This window comes from Amblyomma americanum, chromosome 10 (assembly GCF_052857255.1).
Source record: "Amblyomma americanum isolate KBUSLIRL-KWMA chromosome 10, ASM5285725v1, whole genome shotgun sequence".
Lineage (NCBI taxonomy): Eukaryota > Metazoa > Arthropoda > Arachnida > Ixodida > Ixodidae > Amblyomma > Amblyomma americanum.
The window spans coordinates 31,481,135-31,495,072 of NC_135506.1; the positions used below are offsets into that span (position 1 = coordinate 31,481,135).

The 13,938-nt window shown below is 45.4% G+C and overlaps 1 protein-coding gene across 1 annotated transcript in view; it reads right to left on the reverse strand.

Annotated features, from left to right (window-relative positions):
• The window catches only part of Cc2d2a (Coiled-coil and C2 domain containing 2A), a 52,289-nt gene that overhangs the window by 29,459 nt on the left and 8,892 nt on the right, over positions 1–13,938 (reverse strand). Inside the window, exons 6-13 of the mRNA XM_077641413.1 lie at positions 13,530–13,727; positions 12,230–12,321; positions 9,996–10,136; positions 7,063–7,225; positions 5,468–5,588; positions 4,145–4,199; positions 2,668–2,752; positions 2,189–2,332 (exon numbers count right to left, since the gene is read on the reverse strand). Coding sequence (XP_077497539.1) covers positions 2,189–2,332; positions 2,668–2,752; positions 4,145–4,199; positions 5,468–5,588; positions 7,063–7,225; positions 9,996–10,136; positions 12,230–12,321; positions 13,530–13,727 — 999 coding nt within the window. The remainder of the gene's footprint in view (positions 1–2,188; positions 2,333–2,667; positions 2,753–4,144; positions 4,200–5,467; positions 5,589–7,062; positions 7,226–9,995; positions 10,137–12,229; positions 12,322–13,529; positions 13,728–13,938) is intronic.

Sequence of the window (13,938 nt, forward strand, 5' to 3'; positions counted from 1 at the left end):
GAATAATTTCGACCACCTGGGGATCTTTAACGTGCACTGACATCGCACAGCACACGGGCGCCTTAGCGTTTTTCCTCCATAAAAACGCAGCCGAATATAATGCAAAATAAAACAGCCTTCTTTGGCTTTCTTGGTTGTTTTTTTTGTCTTTTTGTCTTTTTGTTCAAATCAAACAGGCGATTAGGTAATCAGCAGATTCGATGGCAACAAGAGCAGAGTCGGCAAAACTTTATACCAGTGAAAGTCTCGAGGAATTATCAACACAGTGCAAGCCGTTCGAAATAGGATTTCGGTGCGCAAAGCTGCGTCCTCGTTGTAGGCTATGACGACATAAGATAAAAAGGCGTAACTAGAATCAACGTTCCATCCGAGAGGCTCCATGCGGCTATACATATTGCAGATTGATGTCTACAGAAGGAGGACATCGCCCCATTTATGGGGCTGTGTAGAGTCTAAATTGAGGCCAACAGGAGGGAGCATATATCAACCTACGTGGCTATGCGCACAGAAAAACTGCAACCTTCCTCCCTCAAATAACGGCACCATTCAAGAGAAGTCAACTTGATCCGATGGTTGTTACTGAGGCCATCGTCATGATGGTGCAGTTGTATTACTCTACCTAGCAAGAGGTAACGCTGAGGCTGAATAAACCAAGTCGGATTGAATTCGGAGCTGCGCTCAACGGAAACATGCATTAGACGATAGTCGTCTATGCAGTGTTCAGAAATCATCTCATAGCCACCCCGGTATAGCCTGTTCTTTGTTGACGGGCAAAATGGTCCTCAGATGACGGCCTCGGCAATCATCAAGCCTGGTGGTCTGCAACGCAGTTCTCGACATCAAGAGTACGCGGCATTTTAGCGACAATTTGTGACAGCGCCACAAGCTTCTCAAGTCCGTCATTTAAGTATTTCGGCCTTCTCTTGACTCTTTCACTTTGTATCTCTTCTATATGGCTGCATCCAGCCCCAATAAAACGAACCAATATCCTTTCCCGGTTAATTTGCCAGCGTTTCTTTCCTAAGTTATTCCTGTACGCGCTAGATGGCGCCACGTGCAGCCATGGTACTGGAGATGATGTTTGCGTTTCGCCAAGCTTCGTGCTGAGTACACGCCTGTTCTCCGCATCGTCTGGGCGTCACGGTGTGATGTCTACGCTATACATCGCTTTTCGCGATCCCTTCCCGAAGACCTGCATTTTCGGCTACTGGGCGGTTATCCAGTGTGTCCTTCGTGCAACACGGGAGCCCATCCCAGTCGAAAAAAATGACAGAACCACATCAGAAATACGTCAGAATATTGTGTGGTATTGTCGTAACGACAGATTTTGTAGCGAAAGCTACTACGCTAGTCGGAGCGATTTCGCCCGTCTTGGCCATCTGCTTCTACTGCGCATGCGCGAGTGACGTCACAGCTGCGCCGCCACCGACTCCGCCGCCTCGCTCCCTCCCCCGATGCGAGTTGACGCCATGACCAGCTATGCGCCTTACTGCGCATGCGCGAGGGGGCGAATGAATACGGGAGGCGATGCGCTCGGCCGCTAGTAGCAAGCCATGGAAGCCTTGCTCGTTGCGGCAGCTTTCGCTACGTATTCTAGGCATAGCAGAGCTGGGCCATCGCTAATTTTTATGTTGGTTTGTTCTATTTTTCTCTAGCACAGTAGCTTTTTTTGTAGTCTGTAGATCTGTAGTACTTTGTGTGTAGCAACTACACAAAATTCTGTTTACTGCAAAAATGTCTGTTGTTACTAAAAATTCTTGATCAGAAACATAACATTCTGTTGCGACGACAGAAGTTTTTGTTGTTTTTTTCACTGGGATCCAGCAAAAAAAGAAAGGCGGCACCTACCGCAGCCACCCGCCGCGGTGGCTCAGTGGTTAGGGCGCTCGACTACTGATCCGGAGTTCCCGGGTTCGAACCCGACCGCGGCGGCTGCGTTTTTATGGAGGAAAAACGCTAAGGCACCCGTGTGCTGTGCGATGCCAGTGCACGTTAAAGATCCCCAGGTGGTCTAAATTATTCCGGAGCCCTCCACTACGGCACCTCTTCTTCCTTTCTTCTTTCACTCCCTCCTTTATCCCTTCCCTTATGGCGCGGTTCAGGTGTCCAACGATATATGAGACAGATACTGCGCCATTTCCTTTCCCCCCAAAAACCAATTATCATTATTATTATTACCGCAGCCGACGCCAGCGTGCGACGCCGCCACGGTCCTGTCGCTCGCGAAGTGCAGGGCTGTCAGGTGCGCGCTGGACGCTGTCACTTCGGCGTCTGGAATCGGCACGGGCACGTCCGCCAGCTTCTGCGAGAGCACTCCCCGCGTCTCGTACACCTGCCGGACACGCGGGACAACCACTGTGAGGACATACCTCTCCGCAGTCATGCATCTAGACAAGTGTGTTATTCATAAACTGGATATCTGCTTAGCATGCATCGAAAATTGTGAAACGGACGCTAATATGGCGAGCTATTGTATGTTGATTACAATTCCGGTATTGCAGCCAGACTCCCTAGGAATTATACACAGTTGCTGATCGGTTAATATAGCTACATGCGTGGGTTCTTAACTCCAGAAGCGAAGTGCTCGAGTTCTAAGTGTGATAGATCCTGCACGTTACAAGTGACACGCGCAATACTGACGGATGCCGAAACCCCGATATTTCTCACCTCTAGGTTGATCGTTCTGGGGAGCTGCAAAATCTTCAGCGCAAATATCTGGCCCCAAACTATTGTGAAGTCTTCGCCGAGAGGCCTGTGGAGCACGGAAATCGTACAGTTAGAGTGGTTTTAAGCGTAACATGGTAACGTGTGTACAAACCTGCTGTCCGTCTTGCAGATTTCCTTCTCGTTGAGGATGACCCTCAGGTGAATGCTTGTTTTCGCGATGTCTAGTCTTCTGCGCTGTTCCTCACTGAAATACAATGCAGCAACAGTTATTGGTCGTCCGCGCAGAACTTCACTGTCAATATTTTTTTTCCCTTATAATCACCATAAATTTATGATATACCTCTGAAAAGCGGGGTTTTAATGAAACAAAACCTAACTGATGTGGTAGGATTCTTGCGTAATGTCAACACCGTGCCTGTTAAAAATCACGGAACGGTCTTTAACAAATTTACCTTCGGTTTTTCGAGAAAAATTACCAACAAGATTAGATTATGTTTGATCTACAGAGGGTAGATTCAGTCCAGATGAAAAAAAGAGGTGGCTTCTTCAGCAGCACTATCGATCGTGGTTATCGTTTAATCTACAGTAGAAGCTTACATATATTGCTCGACCGCCTCAAGTCGGCGTACTTATGTGACATTTCTTTTTAACGCAGTAACAGATCACTAAGGTCTCTGTTTCAAGGTAACTTACAGCTGATGACCTAACCTAGGACATCTATCTGGCCACGCAAGGCATAAATATTTCACTTTTAATCATCCCTGTTTAAAACAGCGCACAAGAGAAGCTGCATGCCCAAACATCGCAGGACGTGATGCTTAACGCTACTATGACTGTCGTCAAAACAAAATCCCTACGGAGGTTGAGGCCTGTGAAAACGCTGCATGAAATTCCCATTGCGAAAACTGCGACTGCGCAGGTTGTATGGAGTGAAAAGATGTGCTTTCGTGTACTGATATTTATTTATTTAATTCCTGCTCATCTTGATGGCATTAACGCAGATTACTGCAAAAAACACTTGCAAGCACCATCAACAAAATACACCAACAGAAAACATACGCACACGCATTGCTAAACAAAGCACTATATGCGTTGAAAAGGGCATTGTTCGATGAGGATTAAACAATTTCCATCCATAAAGCATTCCATTGACGTATCGTTCGAACAAAAAAAGACTGACACGTGTCACTGTTCTGTTTTTCATTCGAGCTCATGTTTCATTTTAGCTGAGCACATGCAGACACACTTCGAGGCAGACCGAAAGAATGACAACATAACATTTTGTGGACGTCGAGATTCCAACTTTGTGAAATACGCACAAAAAAAAATTCTTGGTGGACGTTCTGAACCATGGCTTCAAAAATCACAAATGGCAGAAAACCAATGGAATGCTGGCTAACGCTGCAGTTAATGAACGAAAATAAACTAAGTTAAAAAATATAGTTTCAACAAGTAACAACGAATCTGGCTGGCCCACCTGGAACACTGCTGCGCTGGAGTGATCTCACCACGGCTCAGGTACGCAACGGCATCTGAAAACGCCGATCAATTGCGTCACGAGTGCATAAGCAACTATGTCACGAATCAACAGGGCCAACGACTAGTAACTCATTTCAGAGAACGATGTCAAGTTTTCAAAAAATGCCCCCTTGGTCTCCGAAAGGTAACGAAACAAACGTAACACGAGAGCGCATTGATATAGTAATTATTCCATTTCCAGTTCTATTCCTCGCTTTCATAGAATCAGCCAGGTATGCCGTAATCTGGCAGGATCATTGCCAGTGCTGCTGAGGATTGAGCATTTCTTCAGATTACACCGTCCAGTAGATTCTGCAATGCACACACACTCCCGCGGCGGCTGCGTTTTTATGGAGGAAAAATGCTAAGGCGCCCGTGTGCTGTGCGATGTCAGCGCACGTTAAAGATCCCAACGTGGTCGAAATTATTCCTGAGCCCTCCACTACGGCACCTCTCTCTTCTTGTCTTCTTTCACTCCCTCCTCTATCCCTTCCCTTACGGCGCGGTTCAGGTGTTCAACGATATATGAGACAGATACTGCGCCACTTCCTTTCCCCAAAAACCAATATTATTATTATTATTACAGACACTCCCACAGCTGGTATAGAATCATCAGCTTGTTGATGCAGTCGGCCTCGTGCTACTGTTGAGAGCTTTGTAACTTATTTTCACCAGAATCTGCTGACCGTTTGTTGAATAAATATTTTGAAAGCATGCCATCTACCAGCAGACTCGCAAAAGATGTCATGGCAGGGTGGCGTTTCAGTCATTGCCTAGCCCATTGTGATTCCCAGTTTTTTAGCGAAAGCTCTACTTCACGACAAAAGCTGCAAAAGCCGGACCATCGCTGAAGCCTTGACCTTGGCTTGACCTTGAATAAACAAATAAATATTGCCGCGGCTGGTATCCGAACCCGCGGCCGAGCGAACAGATCAGCTTCGCTGGCCACTGCACGAGAGCACTATGCTATCGCCGCAGCCGATCACACCTCGTGTTAAACTGCACCGCACTCTTGCACTGTGCATTGCACATCGTCATCTTCGTCAACTTCCATCTGCGGCTCGAATAGACCGGATCACCTTAACCTCGATCAGAGCTTAACCTGAGTCTAATACCTGACGTACCAGCAACCCATCAAAGCAAAACTATGAGCTAATCAGGCTGAACACATGCTTTCGCTCGTCTAATAGCCGCTTAACCACGTTAAAACCTTACTATTTCTTTCGGAACCGAATTAGTTTAAAATTCATGAAGAGAGCCGCATCGACTGGTAGCATCATACCTATTGCATCCCTCTGGTTCTTGGCCCTGTGACGGACAAGGTCAGCGATGTCGGCTTCGACGATGTCAGGCGGTGGATGCGGTTTGTCCTTGTCGTCACCACTGGCGTCACCGCTCTGCTCCTGGTACGAGCAGCGTAAAAGTCATGAGACCGTCGCACAAAAGATAAAGCTCATTTGTGACTTCATTTCGTCTGCCGGAGGTACCATTTCTTCAGTCAAAAATAGGCGAAAAAAACTGGCGATGGTTTAGCTCTGGTTAAACCTGGAGTGACGCGATAGCTACAGCGGGCTGAGTGGAACTTGGTCACGTGACCAACCACGTGATCAGCCACGGCGCCGCACCGCCGCCGGCAGCTGATCCGCACGACGTGACCAACCACGTGACAGCGTGGCGGCGCCGCCACGCTGAAGGCTCGAAATGCTGCCGTAATGTAGCTATCGCTACAAAACTGGTGCAATAACGGGCGTGCCAGTAAATGACTCCGCACGTGGATGGCACATTCAGCAAGCTGTGGAAGGTGTATAGTACATAAAAGTGCATCCACGAGAGACCTTAGAAGAGCGGCAGACACGTATAGTAACAAAAGCTGGGGTGTCAAAAATGATTGATTTAGAGCAAAACAAATTCACATAACCAAGGACGTCGGGATAGGTGAAACGAGCACATGTATCTGCTATCAAAAACGGGAAGATCATTTAACAACAATGCGCTCAGTTCTTGATGCATGTCCAAGGAAATGTGTGTCAGGCGCGGACTCCGCGCAAAAATATTTTTGAAATATTACAGTTGTGTCCTCAGAGGGAAAAGAACGAAGTAGGCTCATCTTTATGTTTCGAATTATGATGACGATGATGATTAAATTTTATGTCGCAAGGGCATCTGTGGCCAAATTACGCAATGACACAAGATTTTTTGTTCAACTCTAGGTGGGGTCAAAGACCCATTTCCGAAGCGATTCACTCTAAATAGGCCGAGCACCAGACCAGGGGAAAGCTTGTATCAATTGTATCACCGGTGGGTACCCGGCGGCACTGGGGATCGAACCCCATACCTTCCGCATGCGAGCCGGATGCTCAGACCACTTGGCCACCGCTGCGATTTTCGAATTATGAGTGGGTCTGTAAATGAGACATTGAGACTGCATGAATCAATGAGGTCGAGTAAGCGAATGGGTCAGATTGTTAATGTGTGTGTATATGTGAGTAAATTAGTCAGTGAATGAGCCAATGGGATGACAGACTTGTGAGGGCGGGTGATTAAATGAGTCAGACTGAGTGTGATTCAACTTAGATGAGTGAACGAGTAAGTACGTGAGCAGTGAGCGAGTGAGTACTGAATGAGCAGAGGGTGAGTCATGAGTGAGTGAGTGAATGAATGAGTGAAGAAGCAGTGATTGAGTGAATAGTGAGTGAGCGAGCGAGCGAGCGCTCTTGCTTGTCTGAGTATCTGCACCAAAGTTACCATTTATCAGCGCCCTCGGCTGGGAATAGGGACATTCTTGAACTCATTGAGGTGCATCTAAGCGACCTCCCGCTCAGTTGCGAGTTAGGCTCTATTTCTGAAACCCGCAGATTTTACCAAGTTCGCTCGTACCTTAAGTCGCTTCTCCTGGTGCCATATGTGCAACTTCCTCTCGTAGTCCATCCAGTCCAGCTGTTGGAGCAACCTTCTCAGTTCCAGCTCCTCGGTAAAGAGTTCCTCATCGGTGGGTTGTTCGTCGGGTGGAACATCCTCAGCCTGCTTGTCACTGCTTTTTCTGCAAAAAAGAAACGGGCGCATTTTGGAACAATGGCACGGCCTACCGCTTCCAACAGACATTGCACTTTAAATGGACACTGAATGAGAAATAGAAGTTAGCCTTTGTGGATACAGTACCACATTGCAATTACGAAGAGGCCACTATCGCCAGAAACAGAGTTTTTATAAGCTAGACAAGACCACGAAACTAAATACAGGTGTCGCCATCCCCGGCCAATTTTGCAAGTAAAAATCGTGCGTCGACGCCGATTTTCGTGAGCAGATCTCAGAGGCTACGCTACACCGTCATACACTTCTAATGGTGATCACGGAGGCCTTTTCGTTATGACGTCACTAGTTTGAATCGACTGGCGGAGATGTCTTTAATCTTCATTTTCTCGAAAATAAATACGTATTTTGTTGCCGTTCAAATGTCCGCATAGCCAGAAAGAATAAGAAAATCAATTTTTACTGAGAACAATAAATGAATGGAGTCGTCTTCTGTGTCTGTTTAAAATTCGAGCCCCGCCGCGGTGGCTCAGTGGTTAGGGCGCTCGACTACTGAACCGGTGTTCCCGGGTTCGAACCCGACCACGGCGGCTGCGTTTTTATGGAGGAAAAACGCTAAGGCGCCCGTGTGCTGTGCGATGTCAGTGCACGTTAAAGATCACCAGGTGGTCGAAATTATTCCGGAGCCCTCCACTACGGCACCTCTCACTTCCTTTCTTCTTTCACTCCCTCCTTTCTCCCTTCCCTTACGGCGTGGTTCAGGTGTCCAAAGATATATGAGACAGATACTGCGCCATTTCCTTTCCCCCAAAACCAATTATTATTATTATTATTATTATTATTATTATTATTATTATTATTATTATTATTATTATTATTATTATTATTATTATTAAAATTCGAACTGTTGCGAAAACACCAGTTGGCATTAAATGTGACTATACCGTTCGTAAAACCCGCATTGTCCCGTCAAGTTTAAAGGCTGGAATTTAAAAAAACGTAGCCATCGCAGAGTGGCCTCTGTTATGCAGAATGGTGAGGCGAACGAAGTGTGTCGCTCACGCTTGTCATGTTCAGGATGGACAACATGTCGCATAAGATGGTGGTTGGGCCACGATGGCGCTGCCATTTCGACAGCGACATCTTGCATATCGTCACGTGCCTGCGACGACAGACATAAACTCATACGCGGACAACAGAAGGGCCAGCTGACGCGGAATCCAAACGAACTGTCTATTGGAGCGAGCTTGTGCCTACCAACTGAAAACAGTTCGACGGTGGCGGTAGCATTAAGAGCCCGCGTGCGGGTGGGAACGAACAAATTGCAGGGAAAAACAGGACGATTACGATACTCGTAATGATCTATTATGGCGCAGGCGTTGATTGTGAAATGCAATTACTAATCGAGTTAACCCCACCGCGGTGTCTCAGTAGTTAGGACGCTAGGCTACTGATCCGGAGTTCCCGGGATCGAACCCGACCGCGGTGGCAACGTTTCGATGGAGGCGAAACGCATATGCGCCCGTGTGCTGTGCGGTTTCAGTGCACGTTAAAGATCCCCAGGTGGTGGAAATTATTCCGGAGCCCTCCACTACGGCACCTCTTTCTTCCTTTCTTCTTTCACTCCCTCCTTTATCCTTCCCCTTACGGCGCGGTTCAGGTGTTCAACGATATATGAGACAGATACTGCGCCATTTCCTTTCCCCAAAAACCAATTATTATTATTACTAATCGAGTTAACTATTACGTTTTCCGAAGTCATCATCTTTAAGTCGTTAATGTACACCTCGCGTGAAAAGTTTGCGCTGCATGCGAGTTGTAAAAAACAAATTCTGTTGAATGCACTGGATGCATCCTGAAATGAAAAGCTACAGCTTACACTCTAAGCACGAATACGCCTAAATGGAAGCAAAAAAAAAGAGTCAGCTGTTCTTACACCCTTTTTACTCCTTTCTGTTTAGAGTGTACGGTTTAGAGCGGGAGCTCGGCAGAGCTCCTCCTATCTTCGGACTATCTGTCCAGGCTACACGGCAATAGTGTTTTTCAGCGACACTTATGTCCCGAAAACGTTTGAAGCCGGGTGCACATTATTTAAGTCTTTTATGCGTCAAAGTTGGCGTTATCTCGGACATCGGCGTTCACGTCACGAACAAGCAGCACGAAGAAGAAATTGCCAAAGCTGCCCTATAGACGCGTGTGTTATTTTGAAAAGCCACAATGCAAGGGAACATTTACAAGCTCGTCTTTTCAATTTGCCTTTTTCTCTCGGGAGACATGCGACACCTTTTCTTCCGCCTTCCGTATTTTCCTTGTGTCCGCACATAGGATGTTTCAGCGAAGATCATACTGTTTAAACATTCTTTCAGCAGCTCAAACGCAGCTAAACTTAGCTGCATACTCAGCTAGAACGTTGCTCAAACAACATAACAGGCGGTGCGCGGATCTCTTCACTGGATATTATTCTAATACGGAGTTTTAACTGCCAACTTTTCAGGGCAGGCTGGTCGAAATTATGAACTTTTTTTACTTGAAGTACTATACTGCCGGCATCCAAATAACGTAGCCAATGAAAGCGACTAGCGCTAGAGAAAAAGATAATTAATGTCTCGGATTTATGTCTTCCTCAGTTTAACTCAACTTTAACTGCATCACAAAAGAGCAAACGGCTTTACATATACGCTGCTCTAAAACAATACTGCAACGCTATGGTAGAAATGAAAGCACTCAGATCGTGCGAGATATCAAGCAGGCATAGTGCAACACGCCAAACTTCTGCGCACCTGCGAAACTTCAGGTTCATGGGGGAGCTAGTGAAGCCTTGTGTGCTCCTCAGTTCCTCAACGTCTTCCGAGATGCGTTTCATTTTTGTCAAAACTATTTTCAGAGAGTCGATCTGTGCGTCCACCTTCTGACGTTGTTCTCTGAAAAAAAAAAAAGTTGATAACTTTTCAAAGCCAATGCGGCGCCTCCCAGAAGCCTCAATTGCTTTTTTTTTTAGTTGGCTTGCTTGTTGCGTAAAGCGTTCCAAGAGTTTTACGCCAGATTTTTTCTCTGCTTTTACTTTTCGCGGCACACTTTTGCGTCTGCACTGCAGGGCCCTTTTGGACAACAACAAAGATGTAACTTCACCTGGATAATAGGTAAAACATTCAGGATCTAATAGTGTCTTGCAATACAACAATGGTCACGCTGGAAAAATGGTCGAAAACTAATGATATGCGCGTGAATGAAAAGAAGACAAAAGCCGTAATATTTCGCCCGAAAAATAAGCCGGTTTCTATTCCCAGTTATATTCTATATAATTCTCGACCTATAGAAATAGTTAATTATTTTAAATGCCTTGGAGTTATATTTTCTTCAACCATGTCATGGGAACACCATGTAGCTCACGTTGTCAAACAACTGGCTAGAGTAGTGGGCATGATTGGTTGCACACGGCACATTCTTCCGACGTCACTCAAACTAACTCTTTATAACGCACTTTTTTATTCTCACGTAAATTATTGTCATCTTGTATGGGGAACTGCAACACATTCTTGTCTTCGCAAAATACACATGTTGCAGAAAAGGGCCCTTCGCTACGCCTTCAATGTTAGCTATGGGTCACCCAGCAAAGGTCTCTTTCTTGCAGCCGGTGTGGTCCAAATCTATGAATTATATCGATACCGGTTGAGCATTTGTTACAAAACAGAAATAAAAAATGGTACCAACCATATTCGACGATTGGCAAACTTGCAAGAGAAAACCACAAATTACCCTTTCAGACAACCCGAACAATGGATGGTGCCAACAGCACGCCTAAACTCCGGGCAAGAACGTTTGCAATTCACACTCCCTTCCCTTCTGAACGCTTATACATCTGCACATTTTGACTTATTCACCTGTACTCATAAGGTATTGCGTAGGATGTATATAGAAGATAGCTACGAACAATTTTCATCCTCAGCTGTGCCAAAATAAGTCTTTGCTTCTGTATCTCATATTTTATGCATGAGAGTGTGATATGTAATAACAATCTTTTTATCCCTGTGTTTACTCAGTACGCTTGAAGTGCTCTTGCGATGTATAGCATTACATTTTTGTTCTTTTGTTTCGTTTTATACGACACCTGAAGTTGAGTCGTTGTTTGTCTTCTGCTGTTGCCTGTAAAAATGGGGGCTGCGGCTTTGTCAAGCTGTATTTTTACAGCTTTTTCTGCAGCTCCTCTGTCCATATACCTTTGAGGCAGAAATAAATTTATTATTATTATTATTATTATTATTATTATTATTATTATTATTATTATTATTATTATTATTATTATTATTATTATTATTATTATTATTATTATTATTATTATTATTATTTTTGAAGAAGGCATAAACTGTGTAAAACTCTAAACTTAATAACATCAAGTCAGCGTCTATACCAGACAGTCGTTCCAGTTTCTCATAATTACCTAGAGTGAAAAATAGCGCCATCATCTATGCGAGTTTCTGACGAATCACTTCATTCACCAAGAGCATGCCGGGAAGATAAGGTTTCGTATTTAGCTTGGCTAGTGTTTGAGTTCAAACATGGATTCAGAAACGAAATCACGGCTCCGGTGGCGATGCTCTCCGCATTCTGGAGATTAAATTCTTTTTATAAAGCGTTTTCTACTTACTTAACAAACTTACGGTCAACAAATATTCGGTACTAGGTCGTATGGAAATTGGCAAAGCATTCCTCTGATGTTTGTCTCGAAAAAAGTGATATTTTTACGACTGAATCCACGACTGAAAACACTAGCCAAGCCAAATACGAAACCTCATCTTCCCAGCATGCCTTTGATGAGTTAAGTGCAGCGCCGCCAGTTTTCTCTCTAGGTACGTATGATAAACTGTACGGATTGTTACTTGCAGCGTCGTCTGCTCGGATATTCTGCTGACCAGACACAACACCTGCTGCTCGTCCGCTTGAGCACGAAAGCAACGGTGATTCTCTCGCATCAGTAGAACAGGAACAGCGTTAGAAGAACGGCGCAAGAGCTTACATGATGTCCAAGATTTTGCCTCTTATGAGGGCGAAGTCGTGATCACTGGCCTCTTCGTTGATCTTATCCAGGTCCTCTCGCAGCGAGTCCATCTGAAATGGTGTAGAGGACTATGTTCCGCCCGCCGGTCAACTACCAATGCATTCGGTGCTGTAGCCTTTCCACGCACCATTTTCCAACCCCCTCTCTCCACCGGTCAGACCACTGCAGGAGGAGGAAGGCCTCAACCATCGACATCTGATTAGCCGTGGCTATAGCCACACCCAGTCAGAAAAAACGACACAATCGTGCCCAAAATACGACAAAATGTTTTGCCGTTCGGTCCTGTTGCGGATTTTTATGTAATATTGTAGTATTTTTGTAGTTTTTTCTGCATTATTTTGAGGTTCTGCAGTTACGAATAATGACAGCACAATAAGACAGGAAATTCAGTTGTTATTACGAACATTTCTCTGCTTACCACAATAAATATTACAAAAACCTGTTGTAACGCCAAAAAAAAATTGTGCTGTGTTTCTCGACTGGGCGGCCACCCTGTCACGAAAAATTCCCTGCTCTCATGTAAATCTGAGCAAGTAACACGCTCGCATCCTTGGCTATGTATTTCTTCCTTTGCAATTCTCACATCTGTTCCCAGCATCACTCGCAGCATTCCAATTGAATTTAAGTAGACTACTATTAACTACAATTTGTTTCTTAATCCTGTTGCTATTTTATTCATTTAAATGGTACTTCTTCATTTATATTTTCCAAAAGCCCACTGCGCTGTCTTCAATTTAATTCCAGGCATTTTCATTAGCGTCCAAGTTCCTGCTTCCCAGGTGAGTCCTGTCAAGACACAAATATCGCTTGCTTTTCTCTTGAGGAGAGCCGACAAGCTTCTATTTACTACCTATGTTTGCTTGCAAAGTTCACTCTAATTCGTTCTTAGCATCCTTGTAATACCTTTCTCAAGCGCCTCTCATCCTTTCTTATATTGCTCACCGTTCTCTAAAGTTACACTGCAAGCAGTGCACAACCCCGTCGTCAAAAAATCGTAGAGACGCACAATTGCGTAGTATCGGCAGTGCGATAGCATTAAGCTGTTGATGCCTTTAAAGTAAATGACGTCACTTCCATCGATCCAATAGCAATCATCCGTTGTTGTTACGTCACATCTCTCCTCATCCAATGGGAACTATTTGGTCTGGTACGCCACTTCCCTCCAGCCAATCCGCGAATTTGATGACCGATAACACTTTTTTTTCTGATGAGGCTTTTAAAGCTATCGCAGTAAAAACTAATAAGCGGCGTTGCTCGCCTTGTCCTTGCAGGACAGGGGGGCGTAGTCTCCAGAGAGCGCGAGAGCAGCGTACGCCTCGTACAGTCCGGTTAGCTGCGCAACAAGAACGTGCTCGGCGCTGAACAGCGGGTGGTGGTCGAAGCGAAGCGAGGAGACGTCCAGCTCCAGCTCCAGCTCCAGCTCCGCGTCGCAGTGGTACGGCACGCAGGTCAGGGCCTGTCGAGGAGCCGACGAGAAGGTCCGGCGTAAGTCACGGGTATTGTATCCGCGGACGCGTCGGTGACATCGGGGTGAAAGTGTAGTGCAGTAAAAGTAGAATAAACTGCTAGGTCACTGAGATTCCAAAAAATGTTAAAGGTACACTTACGTGCGAATTGAAGTTAATCTGTATCGAGTTGAAGCAGGTTACTTTTACAGAAAATTAAGC